At 39.8% G+C, this 14,981-nt stretch overlaps 1 protein-coding gene across 2 annotated transcripts in view; it reads right to left on the bottom strand.

Annotated features, from left to right (window-relative positions):
• fzr1a (fizzy/cell division cycle 20 related 1a) overlaps positions 1 to 14,981 on the bottom strand; it is a 49,132-nt gene that overhangs the window by 26,966 nt on the left and 7,185 nt on the right. For both annotated transcript variants that reach the window (XM_067968257.1, XM_067968258.1), the window contains exons 2-6: positions 13,336 to 13,450; positions 11,987 to 12,112; positions 9,380 to 9,443; positions 5,046 to 5,173; positions 637 to 719 (exon numbers count right to left, since the gene is read on the bottom strand). In XM_067968257.1, the coding sequence (XP_067824358.1) occupies positions 637 to 719; positions 5,046 to 5,173; positions 9,380 to 9,443; positions 11,987 to 12,112; positions 13,336 to 13,410 (476 nt within the window). In that variant the 5' untranslated portion in view covers positions 13,411 to 13,450. The remainder of the gene's footprint in view (positions 1 to 636; positions 720 to 5,045; positions 5,174 to 9,379; positions 9,444 to 11,986; positions 12,113 to 13,335; positions 13,451 to 14,981) is intronic.

Below are 14,981 nucleotides of genomic sequence, written 5' to 3'. Positions count from 1 at the left end.
TCCCTCATGATGGAAATACCAGACTATTTCAGGATCTAGATATTTGATGCCTGTCCCTGGAGCTAAGTTGGGTTAGGTGGCACTTCAAGGATCCATTTAACAAAACAGTCAGCAAACTAAACAAATCAATATTGAATTGCTGGCTAAAATCATCTAAAGAACTGCAGTATTCCAAGCTCGAGATTCAAGGAAAGCCAACAAGAGAATGTTAAAGAAAACTAGTACAAAGCACACATACGGTTCAGATTCAGTACACAATTTTACAGTTTAATGTACTAATTTGCATATTTTAGATATTAATTGAACAATGAGCTTGGTGACTCCAAAACAGATTAAAAATGAAAAATGTCTAGAACAAGAAAGCCATTTGGCTACTGAAGCTTGTCTCTCTAGCATCCTAATATAGGTAACTCAATGTATATTGAAATTAACAGTCAGGATATCACATTTCCACAAAAGTTGCAATTTAAAAAATAAAACAGAAAATGAAGGAATTTTGTGAGAACTTTCAGTAACGTGGCATTTCATTTTTTTTTAAATGGATAAATAATTTCAATATACAGGCTATTTGAAATGTAGTATTATTGAACCATTAGAATTCCCATTACAAACTGGTATAACAAGCTAGAAGGTTACCTTTTATTGCTAACAGGAGACAAGGAGTAAGGTGAAATGTCATTTCCATCATCAGGACTTGCACGCTTAGTGCTGAGCGAGTACTAGAAAATAAAACCAATACAAGATAGCAATATTGATTAAAGACATTAAAACAAGGCATTTGAATTCTGCAGTGGAAACCTAATTCAGGTTTTTTTTTAAAATTCCCAATGGGGAATATGAAAGCAATTTAATGTATTCCTTGGCAAGATAGACAACAAAGCTCTTGTTAAGTAGATCTGCAGTTTCAATAAATATAGATCTTTCATTTTCAGTGATGTAATACAGTCAACTTCAACATTAATTGAAGAATCAGGCCATAGAACCATAAATGTAATTGTAATGAATATGGATTTTACTTCCTTGTGCTCCTGAAATATTTGAATTAAATGGAAGAATACCAGAACAGCCCAAATGCCTGTCAAACCCTCTCTTCCATAAAACATAATTTATCCTATTATGGGCTCCACACTACCCATTTAATGTCCAACGAGAAAGTCCTAAAAAAGTACTGATGCCCAAAATAAGAATAAAACTCCAGAATATTTTTTAAGAACAACTGCAGCCATAGCGTATTGCCATCTAAAAATAATGCACCCAACAAGTAGCACAGGAACCATGTCTCATGGAGTATTTGATGATCTTTGCCTATACTTATTTTCAATAAAGACAAAAAAAATGCAGAAAGTATACAATAGGGTTGTCAGCATCTGTGAAGAGAAAGGGTAGATTAATATCTTAGCTACAGGCTTTTCACCAGAACTGGAAGTGGAAGGTAAGCAAGCCCCTTGATAGGGCTAAACAAGAGAGGAGCAGTTAGTCAGGTACCATGACAGAGAATGTTAACGAATTTATTAGCTTAGGAATAGTTTATTTTTAAAATGCTGGAAAGGGAAGAAGTAGTACCGAATAATACAAATATCATCTCAGTCAAGCAGTGAGAAAGCAAGAAAATTACAAAAAAGGGAGTGAAAACAGCTCAGTCAGGCAGTGGAAAAGCAAAATGTTAAAAACTCAAAATTATAAAGGAATGAAGGAGAAGGCGGAGAGCAAAACAGGTAAGCGGGGGAGGTGGAAAGACAGCTAAAATTTAAAGTTGCTAAAGGCAATATTTAGACCAAAGGACTACAGACTGCCAAGGAGAATGAGAGACTGTTACTGAAGTTTATGTGAGAGCTCAGTTGGCACAGTATTGGAGGTCAAAGACTTAAAAGTCAGAGTGAGAAGCCTAGGGGATTAATTGAAGGAGTGAGTCACAGGAAGGGCAAGACCATATCTGCAGATATAATGGAAATGTTCAGTAAAGCAGTCAACCAGTGTTTAGTCTCTATTGTAGAGGAGACAGCACTACCAGCAGCAATACAGAAATAAGTATATATTGCTGTCTCACAGAATGAATGCTTGGAGTCCTGGACAATGGCATGGGTAGAGGAGAATGGTAATTGTTTAATGTGCATGGGAGTGTGCCAGAGAAGGGCACCCAGAAGTGGGGTGATAGATAAGTGAACAAGGAGACTGTGCAAATGTAAGCAGAGGGGAGAGGAAAGGAAAATGCATTTGGTGGTGGGCTGATGCTCTGCATGGCAATCCCTGGAGTATCCAACTCAACATTTCCCCCACCCTGACCCAACACCTTTAAAAAGGTACCTCCTGCTTTTTAACTTTCAACCAATTTCTTACCCATTCCCAGGTTTTCTTATTAGCTCCAAGAAAAAAAAAACTTGCATTTATATAGCACCTTTAATGCAGAAAAAAAATGGACACTGTAGCAAAGGAGGAGATATTAAGAGGGATTACTAAAAGCTAAGTCAAAGAAGTGGATTTTGAGGAGAGGGAGATGGAGAGGTTAAGGGAGGGAACTCCTGAGCATAGGCTCTGGATGGCTGCCAAAGATGGAAAAAGGGAGTAGGGGATACACAAGAGGCCAGAGTCGGAAAAACTTAGATTTCTTGGAGGAGATTAGAGAAATAGGGAGGGAACAGGCCATGAAAGTATTTAACACTAGGATCAGAATTTTAAAGCCAATGTAAGTGAGCAGGCAGAAGGGCAAAGAACGAATGGGACTTGGTGCGGGATAAGACACAGCCAGAGTTTTGGATGAGTTTTTAAAAAAAATTTGTTCATGGGTTGTGGGCGTCGCTGGCAAGGCCAGCATTTATTGCCCATCCCCAATATCCCTTGAGAAGGTGGTGGTGAGCCGCCTTCTTGAACCGCTGCAGTCCGTGTGGTGAAGGTTCTCCCACAGTACTGTTAGGGAGTTCCAGGATTTTGACCTAGCGATGATGAAGGAATGGCATTATATTTCCAAGTCAGAATGGTGTGGGACTTGGAGGGGAACATGCAGGTGGTGTTGTTCCCATGTGCCTGCTGCTCTTGTCCTTCCAGGTGGTAGAGGTCGCGGGTTTGGGAGGTGCTGTCGAAGAAGCCTTGGCAAGTTGCTGCAGTGCATCCTGTGGATGGTACACACTGCAGCCACAGTGTGCCGGTGGTGAAGGGAGTGAATGTTTAGGGTGAGGGATGGGGTACCAATCAAGCGGGCTGCTTTGCCCTGGATGGTGTCAAACTTCCTGAGTGTTGTTGGAGCTGCACTCATCCAGGCAAGTGGAGAGTATTCCATCACACTCCTGACTTGTGCCTTGTAGATGGTGGAAAGGCTTTGGAGTCAGGAGATGAGTCACTCACCGCAGAATACCCAGCCTCTGACCTGCTCTTGTAGCCATAGTATTTGTATAGCTGGTCCAGTTAAGTTTCTGGTCAATGGTGACCCCCAGGATATTGATGGTGGGGGATTCGGCGATGGTAATGCCATTGAATGTCAAGGGGAGGTGGTTAGACCCTCTCTTGTTGGAGATGGTCATTGCCTGGCACGAATGTTACTTGCCACTTATGAGCCCAAGCCTGGATGTTGTCCAGGTCGTGCTGCATGCGGGCTCGGACTGCTTCATTATTTGAGGGGTTGCGAATGGAACTGAACACTGTGCAATCATCAGCGAACATCCCCATTTCTGACCTTATGATGGATGGAAGGTCATTGATGAAGCAGCTGAAGATGGTTGGGCCTAAGACACTGCCCTGAGGAACTCCTGCAGCAATGTCCTGGGGCTGAGATGATTGGCCTCCAACAACCACTACCATCTTCCTTTGTGCTTGGTATGACTCCAGCCACTGGAGAGTTTTCCCCAATTCCCATTGACTTCAATTTTACTAGGGCTCCTTGGTGCCACACTCGGTCAAATGCTGCCTTGATATCAAGGGCAGTCACTCTCACCTCACCTCTGGAATTCAGCTCTTTTGTCCATGTTTGGACCAAGGCTGTAATGAGGTCTGGAGCAGAGTGGTCCTGGCGGAACCCAAACTGAGCATCGGTGAGCAGGTTATTGGTGAGTAAGTGCCGCTTGATAGCACTGTCGACGATGCCTTCCATCACTTTGCTGATGATTGAGAGTAGACTGATGGGGCGGTAATTGGCCAGATTGGATTGGTCCTGCTTTTTGTGGACAGGACATACCTGGGCAATTTTCCACATTGTCGGGTAGATGCCAATGTTGTAGCTGTACTGGAACAGCTTGGCTAGAGGCACAGCTAGTTCTGGAGCACAAGTCTTCAGCACTACAGTCGGGATGTTGTCGGGGCCCATAGCCTTTGCTGTATCCAGTGCACTCAGCCGTTTCTTGATATCACGTGGAGTGAATCGAATTGGCTGAAGACTGGCTTCTGTGATGGTGGTGATATCGGGAGGAGGCCAAGATAAACTTTATGTTTATTGAGGGTGATGTATTGGAGGCTGGCCAGGAAAGCATTGGAATAGTGAAGTCTGGAGGTGACAAAGGCACGTATGATGGTTTGAGAAGCAGACGAGCTGAAGCGGGGGTGGAGGTGGGCGGTCTGTGTGATGGAGAGGATATGGGGGTCGGCGGTCAGCTCAAGGTCAATTAGGTCGCTGAGGTTGTGAACAGCCTGGGGTTCAACCTGAAACAGTGGTTGGGGAGGGGGATGGAATTCGTGGCAAGGGTACAGGGATTGTGGTGACGGTCGAAGACGATTGCTTCAGTCTTCCTGATAAGGAAATTGTGGCTCAACCAGGACTAGATGTCCGATAAGCAGTCTAACACAGAAGGAGTAGATGGATCAAGAGGTAGAGCTGGGTGTCACCAAGGGGACAGCATGTGGATGAGAGGAGGCCAAGGAAAGAACCATGGTGGATTCCAGCGATACCATTGTGGGGGCAGGAAGAGGAGCCATTGGGAGATGCTCTGGCCACAATTGGATAAATAAAAAAATAACTTGTTAATGAACAAAACTTGCAATGCAAGTAAACAGACTAAATTGTTCTGATTGGGGGGGGGGGGGGGGGGAGAAATGGGGGCAAGGAGATGAGCAATTCATACCTTGAATAAACTTTTCTTTTCCGGTGTTGAAGGCTGTAATCTTCTATCTTCAGTTTGAGGGTCCTGAATTTTTTCAATCCCTGCCCCAAGCAGCTCATTTTTAAGTAATGCAGAATAAGCAAGTCCATCTGTCAGATAAAACAGGCCCAGAGTGAAACATAGAAAAATCTAATTAAAAAAGCTTAAGGAGGAATGCACAGATTGTAAGGTTTTTACTTACTGCACTTTGCTGAAGAGTTTCTTATATAAGTAGGATTTTTATCCTGCTGCACTTTACAACATTCAGGGTTGAAATAACTTTAAATTGAGAAAGGGAAAGTTGAGAGATTGATCAACATTACATCCACCTCAAAATGTAATCACTAGTATCTTCCAGAGCAGTAATGTTATTAGTTACAACTGATTTGTTAACTGCCAGTGGGCATCACAGTGGAGAGTGAAGGGCAGATGGTTTGTGATCAAATCACGTGACTTGACATACAATAACATAGGGTTCAATCGAATGATACTGGGGAGTATTACAGTTTCTACATCTGAAAACAGTTAAGCAAAGCTTCACTAACTGTTTTCCAAACACAAAACAAGCTTACCCTTGACCTAGGGATGACTGGATCACATACATGAGATACTAAAAGTAACCATTGTTTAATAAACCGATGATTTCAGATCAGAATATCATGAGAGCTAGGCAACTGACTTAATGTTTTGAAAAGGCGGATCTCCTGTGGCTTTGCCCACAGAAACTCAGGACAAAGCAAATTTCCCTCAGCGTACATTTTAAACTTTCAAACCAAAATTTCACATTTAGCACAGATTTTCATTTTCAGGTGTCTTCATTTCCACATTCACCAAAGAGAGTTTTAAATTGAGCACTGTGCACATTGTAGTGGTCATCAGTTATAATATCCCTACTTAAACCCATTATTGAATATACATTTCAGTATTATGCAGAGGCCTGCTTTTGTCCAGTAGAGTTTCCCTACAATTCTGTGTGAATAGTTAAAGTGGTAATTGTTAGTTTGTGAGAAAATTAGAGCACCTCAATGTAAATTTTACATTTCACCTCCCTTTGCTACAAAGCAGTGCGTGCAGTGAAGGCATACAACACATGACAGTTTATATACAACAAAATGGAGAATGATTTTTTTAAAATGATATACTAGCGGATCTTCTGTGGCTTTTCCCAAAGAAAGTCAAGACAAAGCACATTTCCCAGAGTACATTGGTGATGATGTTGGTATGGGGATCAGGAGGTCCATCTAGTGGTAGAGGCATGCAACTGAAGGCATGACTGGTCATATGTCAGACTCGTGATATATGAAGTGTTGTATTTAAAGTGTTATCATCACTGTAACACAATAATACATTGGAAAGGTCCAATCTCTATTTAGTTGCAAAGAGGATGGGGGAAGTCATTCAATTACTACATAACTTAAAAATCTATGTGTAAATATGCAACTTTCAGTGCAACATTTAAGTGTTAAAAAAAGGGAAAGCCCCATTGTTTTCTGTTGGTTTGTTCTGAACTTGGGGAAGAGCCAGTGATTTATAAGCACTTGCCAATCTATGTAGAAACTCACGCAACAACAGAAAATATCCCTGAATTGACCCTAGGATCTGTCAAAGAGCAATTAGGTTCTAATTCACCTCAGGATGTACTCACTTGCAGTACAGTTTATGGCCCTAAAGGGAATAACAATTACGCAGTGATTCACCGTAACAGCAGAGATAATACACTGCATGTTCTTGTACTTATAATACAGCATATTTTCTGGTTTATCAACAGGGGATCTGCTGTATTTAATAATTTGTTTCTACTCATCCTTCTGATTCAATACAATCAACAGCTTCAACTTCTTGCAACCGAATCAATTAATTTAATCCCCAAAAGAGTGCAATCTGAAAAATTACTGCAACAGTCTAATGCTTTCCTAAATTAAGGTAGCTCCTGATCAGTATCCAGAGCCAAAAGAGATGTCGATCCAGAGACAATCGCCAGCATTGTAGTAGCTGACATAAGCAGATTCACTCAGAAAAACCACCAAATTATCAGATTTCCATGGTGGGTACCTCTTATTTTAAAATAATTTCCCAAAACTTTTCAACTACAGAATTTGAGCATTAATTATATTGAAAAATTCCTGACTACTTTTGGTCCTCAAGCAATTACATTTTGTTTCTAAAAAAAAATTGATCAACTATCTGCATAATTAACAAGTCTTCCACATGCATGCACATCAATTGCACCAAAACACTTTTTGGTTGGCTCAAATAATCATGTGACTCCCTCACAAATCATTTAGCTTCCTCACTACCACACACCCCTAAAAAATAACATTTGCATAACAAAAACATACAAAATCCCAAAAAGCAAATACAACATTTATCAGTATAGTTACCCATTATATCAATATACATTTACCAATTTTGACCCCACACGTCTCCATTTCTGAGCAGTATCAGCTCTGCCGCCTGCTTATTCTGGAGCTTATTCTCCATCTTGTCCCTCCCTACTATGCTAACACTGTGCCCCTCAATGTTACTCTTAAGATCCCCCACATGCATGATTTTTTTGTCTGTACCAGCCTATTGGGCCTATCCACCCACGCACCAAGGTCACTGCAATGCATGCGCATTCTCACTACCATTTACCCGCAGTCAATGTCTAGAGGTATCCCACTATCTCCACTTCCAGTGAACGGTGCCAAAGAAGATCAGCTTGTACACTTTGAAGAACTACAAGATTGGATTCAGAAAGTATTTAGATACAAGAAATATGACTCAATTGTTTTAAAACTTAGCATATTTATTTGGAACAGATACTCATTGTAATATAATGTAACATTTAATTATTAATATTGCCAATGTTTCAGTGTGTATAATTTCAACTTCAGCACTGCTAACAGAACTTTTATTTCTCATTTCCTTAAATGAATCACAATTTATGGATCATAGAATTTTACAATGCAGGAAAAGGCCAATCAGCCCATTGTTCCTGAATCAACTCTCAAAGAGCTAAGAAAGACAGAAAAAACTTGCATTAATATAGCATCTTTCACAACCTCAGGATGGCCCAAAGCACTTCACAGCCAATAGAGAACTTTTGAAGTGTAGTCACGCTTGTAATTTAGGAAAACGCGGTAACCAGTTTGTGCACAAAGTTCCACATACAGCAAGATAAATAACCGGATACTCTGTTTTAACGACGTTGGTGAGAAATTGGTATTGGCCAGGACACCAAAAGAACTTATCTGCTCTTCTTCAGATAGTGCCAAGGGATCCTTTACATCCATCAGAAAGGGCAGAGAGGGCTACAGTTCAACGTCTCATACGATAGACAGTATCACCAACAGTGCAGCACTTTTTCAGTACTGCACTGGAATGTCAACCTAGGTTATGAACCCACAACTGTCTGAATCTGAGGCGAGAGTACTACCTCTGAGCTAAGGCTGATACTTAACCAATTAGTCCCATTCCACTGCCCTTTGCTCATACACTTCAGTTTTTTCTTTTTCGAATATGTATCTACTTCCCTTTTAAAAGCTATTATGGATTCTGCTACCCCCAATATTTCTTAACAACCCTCAGCATAAATTGTTTTCTAACTGATCCCTTCACTCTTTTGGTGATGAGCCTCCATTTTAAACAAATTTTAATTTTAAAGCATTACAATTTAACAAGATGCTCTGCCATTACAAACATCATAAAATAGCCAAGATTAAACATTTTGCAAGAGCTGTGAAAGCAGAAAGACCCTGTGAAAATCTTTTGAAACGAAACAGTAAATTGGGAATTAAATCCACACGTGCCTTTAAATTTTTTATATTAAAAAGGGTTATAACCAACCATTTGGTAAACAGTAGGATTCTTCAGACCTTCCCTCCCAAGTATCTGTGTGCATTTGTTTCTGCTCTTTGTACGCATTGTTGAAGTAGGTGGAGAGACAACGGAGATGGAGTTGCATCTCTGTGTTAATGTGGACTGTTAGTGATCGGTCCATCTGACTGCCCAGAATAGTGAGTTGGTCATCCCTTTGGGGTGGAGGGTATAGGGTGGAGAAGGAAAAAGATGAATAGACAGAGGCAACCCTGCTACACTCTCACTCCTGTAGTTATCTTAAAATACATTATCTGCCTTAATTTCCAACCTCAACAGCAAAATAAATTAGTTCCCACACACCACTGTTTCTACCTCTGTTACATTTTTTCATTAAGTCGGGACATAATCTGCAAAACTGCCTTTTCCGGATGTGTAAAGATTGTAAAATCTCAGTTTACCAGACTTAACAAAAGAATGAGGATTAATTAAAATAACTAAAAATGCATGTACTGAACCTTTGCCATTGTCAGAGGTGGCATCTTTTGCTTTTCGGTTTTGACTGGGAGATTTTTCATTTTCCTACAACAGAAACAAAAATCAGAATATATTTTCAGTTATATAATGTATTCAATGCTCAATTTTACCCATGTCATTCATACAGCACCATCTTAGAGATGGTCCCCAGGTCTATTTATAAATGGTTACATGCATCATTTGCTAACAGATCAGTGTGGGTTTTTTTTTTGCTACAGACAGATTCTGTTTTCCTGGCTACTGGATGGGTATTCTTAACTTATAGTCACATGTAGAATTCAGCATTGTTCAATGCGCATTAGTATATAGGGAGGGTGAGCAATATAACTACTGTTGCCAAACCACGTATGCTGTGATTGGTTAGCTACAATTTCACTGACCATGAAAAAAAATCTAGAAAAAAAGATATGCTTATGGCTTTTTTTTTAAAAAAAACCCTCAAATTTGGTCAAATAAGACAATAGTATCCATTCATTTCAACAGAAATAGAAAAAACCTGGTAATTTCATTAAAAAATAAAATCACCGCTGACAAGATCCAAGCCAAATTATTTTTTTTTTATTATTAGTTGATTTAAAAGGATGGATGGCAGGCATTTTGCTGAAGCCCAAGTTCTATGGCAGCTCCATTATTAGAGATCTAGAAGTTTCAGCTTCAGGATTCCAAGATACTTTTCAAATAGAAGGAATGAACCACATAGCATTTTTCAAAGAAAATAAAAACACCCACAATTCAGGGAACAATGGTGATTTTCTACTTTTATATTCTATAACTCCTAGTCCTTATACCACTGCTTGGTACAGCAAAAAAAACTTACCAAATGTATAGGTTTAGAGAGAGTGTCAAGTATATAGAACACAGACTGCTCTTGCATAGAACTGGTATGGACTCAATGGGCCGAATGGCCTCTTTCCATGCTATAACCTATGATTCTAATAAGGGACAGGATTTGCCTGTAAAGAGCCCTGGGCTATTAAAAATACTGGTACGTTTCCTACTTAATAACAAGCACACTGTCTAGTGAGAGGACTGTATTTTCTTGGTTTATTATATATGTATTTATATATATCAATATTGTCTCTCACATGTATTTTGTCCATCACACTTTGCTACAAATGCAAAACAATCTTATGGAGAAAGCCAGTCACTTAATGCCCAAAACATAAATAATTTTTCAATCTCCACTGTTCTTTCCCCAAACAAAAATTAAACCTCGATCGACCCAAGGACAATTTCCTTAACAATAATTATATTTTGTGGCCTGAAGGGACAGCAGAATAATACATTATGCATTATATAGTGTACAAGACTTCTGACCTTACTATAGGCAACACTGCAGAAGATCTGCTGCATTATATACAAAGTCTCAACAAAACAAAGAACAAAAAGCAATTGTTGCAGCAAAAGTTCCATTGAGAATGAAAAACTTCTGGAGCACAACAGCACTTTTGAGAAAATGTAGACTAATAAGCTCTCTCAGTATCACAAAAAACATATATGACATATCAGCAGTTTGTGGCATCTACTCATTCAACATTTGTGTACACAAACTACAATAGCAGATGACCTTTTACCTTATGCATAAACATTTACAGCTCAAAATGTGACTCTGGCAGAACAGTACTTCTAAGCATAAGCAAATTTCCACAAATAGAATAATTGAATGACACTTAAAATGGGCAGACCTTTATTCTGTTGCACTTTTTCAACCATGCTTTTGGTCATCTCTCCCAATCTTTACACTACTGCTCAGCATCTATTTCTCCTCTGGACCTTTTCCATTAAAGAACTGAATTTTTAAATTCCTGACAACTCCAAATAGAGAAGAATGCTAATCTGTGATAATACAATGACAACTATTCACTGGCAGACCTGTTGTATCTATCAGTTGAGCACCACTCTTCCAAGCCAAGCAACAAGGGTATAAAAACTGAATTTTCCCTTAATTGACACTAATGCCTCTCTTCTCTCTCCACCTCCACCCCCACCCCCCAGCCACACACACGCATAATTGGGAGGGGAAGAAGAGATAAAAAAAGATGGCTGGGAATTATGCTACATTGACAGTACTTTCCTCCAGTCAACATGCATTTCACCTGGTCAATCCCATCTCTTTTCACATCCATCTCACTGTCTGGAAATAAGGTAAGATGGAGAACGGGGTCAATGTACAAATTGGTGACAAATCACAGCTAATTTAGTCAGCCTACCTACATTCCCAAGGTATGCCCAGGAACAGCAGTAAGAGTGCTACTCACCTAAAATGTTTTTAACTAATATAATCTGCTGAAAACATGAAATTCCATTTGAACCCACAATAGAAATCCATAAGTAGCAGGCTACGGATTAATTGTGTATTATTACTTTACAGAATGTTTGTGGCAGAATAGCAATATTAGCAGCGGCAAGCACTAACTTTACCTGAATCCCTAAATATGAGGGTTATGTTGAACATGGAAACAGGAAGAATGGACGTACATTGAAGCTGATTATATTAAGCATTTAAGGTGATTTTAATCTAGCTCAATGTACAAATATTCATCCCCCCCCCCGACAAAATGCTTATAATAAGAGTGCTGATAACATACATTTATTCTGTGAAAGTTTATACTCCAGTTTGCTGCTGCTCGCGAAGGAATAAACCGGTCTCCACTTTTACTTGGTGATGAAACTGGTGAATTCGAAGGTGTTAATGTTCTTCTAACTTCCGATATCTGAACAAAATCCAGAAAGGGAGAATAGTGTTAAATCTAAATATACTATAACATTAGAAGGTAGCATTATTAAGTTATTCCACAGTAGTTTCAGGTCTCCCAACTTTAATTTCTTCCAGGTTGCTTGGGTTTCAGCTCATGTTCAGAAATTTGAAATAAAAACAGAAAGTCCTAGAAATACACAGTAGGTTAAGAGAAAAAAAAAATGGGTTAACATTTCAGGTGTGTTATACGAAAAAGGGTCATACACCCAAAATACTATCCCATTTCCCCCCCCCCCCAATCTTTACAGATGCAGACTAACTTTTAGAAACCCATGGCGTCCAGTATGTGTCAACATAAATCCAAATTGATCTCCTACAGGGCAAATTTGGCAAGATTGAATTAGATCACTGTTTATTTACAGACTCAAGAGTGAGGCAAGGTTGTCTACTACCACCTAATCATATTCAACGTCTTCAATGATGTTTGGATTTGAAGGGTGTCTCTTCTAGGCATTTTTTATTTAAAAAAACATTGCAGTGCTCCTTTTGCAGATAGTGTTGCTGGCAGGCTCAACTGGGGTGATGACTCACTCTACTCACTAGTGGATGCCCCTAACTGCTGTATTATGGCTTTGTACAGGTCAAGAAATTGATCGGAAGATACAATGGTTATCAGTCCCATTATTGATTCCTTTTGGTACCTAGAGTCCCGATAGATGCCAACTTCTGCCTTGCCAGTCCTCTAGTCCTCACAAAGAAGGGATGAAAGGCAGTTTGATCTTTCTCCAATGGCAGCAAAATCCCAATCTGGGTTAACCTTACAGCATACGAGACGTGTCCAAACAGTTGTTCTTCACAGTTCATAACTCCTGGACATGCAATGGAGGGCTTCCTTCAAGTCATGCATTGGTTCTCACATGTAACTTGTGAATCTAAGACCAATCTGGGAGATAGATTAATGCAAAAAGGGCAAGCAGGGAAAGAGGGTTGCAGCCTACACCAACTGGTAACTGAGTAGGGCACTTGTCTGCCAAACCCCTCATGAAGGACTGGATTAAGCAGTTGATCATGGAGCTCAGGCAGACTAGCCAAAGACAGAGTCCAGGACTCCATATCACCTGTGCCCTGCTCATTATGGTTCCCTATTTTTCATTTTATAGATATACCAAAAGCTCTTAGACAGAGTCTCCACAATGATCCTTAACAACAGTGGAACAACAATGAAAAGACAGCACTTACACAAGGGACTGTGTTTTCATTCTGAACATGAATTTGTCTTAAAAGTCTCCGTTCATAGTCTTGATCCATAGTCATGAGAGTTGAACTATGTTGAAGTTTAATCAAGATGTCAGTTCTGAAACCAGGAAAGAAGTAAAAGTTTTACATCAACAAGCCAAATGTAAACATTTAGCTATACAGTGCAACCTTTGCACCAATAGTTTGCATGATAAAATATACAATACAAAAAACAATTCACTAATTGGAATTTAAATAATTGACTCTTTTCAATCAGAACATTCCGAGACATCGTATTTTTGGTGTTGATAGCATAGAACAAGTGTGACTGTGTGCAAATGTTTCAGTATGGGATAGTGAGAGAGAAGGGTTTCAGGTAATAATTGAATGCAAGAATCCAAACCAGTTCACTAAGTTTTTTTTCTTTTCCAAACAATATAGTTAGGTTTCACCTTTGGATAGCAAGAGCTCCAGGGTGGGAACCAACAGTTACTTCATAGTAGATACAGCACAGGAGGAGGCCATTCGGCCCATCGTGTCTGTGCCGCCTCTTTGAAAGAGCTATCCAATTAGTCCCATTCCCCTGCTCCTTCCCCATAGCCCTGTAAGTTTTTCCCCCTTCAAGTATTTATTCAACTCCTTCTGAATTTGCTTTCAGGAAATGCATTCCAAATCATTAGCACTTGTTGCATTAAAAAAAAGATTAGTCATGTCGCCTCTGGCTCTTTTGCCAATCACCTTAAATCTGTGCCCTCTGGTTACTGACCCTTCTGCCACTGGAAAGTTTCTCCTTATTTGCTGACAAAACCATTCATGATTTTGAACACCTCTATCAAAATCTCCCCTTAACTTTCACTGTTCTGAGGAGAACAATCCCAGCTTCTCCAGTCTCTCCACATAACTCCCTCGTCCCTGTGTTGTCATTTCAATTAGCTACAGGAAATTCTCTTTCCTTATTCACCCTTTTAAAAACTTAATTTTTGAAAATCTCAATTAAATCTCCCCAGCCTTCTCTGCTCCAGTAGAAATAGTTCTAATATCGCATCTCTGCTCAAAATTATATTGAGGCTTTTTTTGATTACGCCCGTGAAGTGCTTTGGGATGTTTTTCTACATTAATGGTGTTAATCTCCTCAATGTACATTCACCAGGTATCATCCTGGTGAATGTACATTGTACACACTCTGTGGCTCTCTGGTGCTTGTGTTTCCCTTTGGTACTGATTCACAGGGAGACCAGTGGCTCAACTTAAAAAAGGAGAGTGGTGCTCTTAGATCCCAACCTGTAATGTAAATGGCCCTATAAAAAGTGTCTATATTCACTTTCTATATATTTTTTTTAAAAATGGAAGATCTTACGACACAGTACTAGGCCAAACAGGACTAACAACTTGCACTTATATAGCAGCTTTAATGTAGGAAACATCGGAAGGCACTGCACAGAGGGGCGGAGGAAAAATAAATAAGAATTGACACTAAACAAACACTAAAGTTGGTGCTGAAAATAAGCACTATAATCCGGCTTCACAATCCAGTCTCTAACTTACTCAGGAAACCAGCTGACCTGCTGGGTCCGAACACTAAGCTAGCCCACCTGCCAACTTAAAACCCCTGCTCCTGTCTCCTGCACCCCCACCCCTGTTGCAGCCTT

Source organism: Heptranchias perlo, chromosome 29 (assembly GCF_035084215.1).
Source record: "Heptranchias perlo isolate sHepPer1 chromosome 29, sHepPer1.hap1, whole genome shotgun sequence".
In the NCBI taxonomy this organism is placed as follows: domain Eukaryota; kingdom Metazoa; phylum Chordata; class Chondrichthyes; order Hexanchiformes; family Hexanchidae; genus Heptranchias; species Heptranchias perlo.
This window is presented reverse-complemented; position numbering and strand designations above follow the sequence as displayed.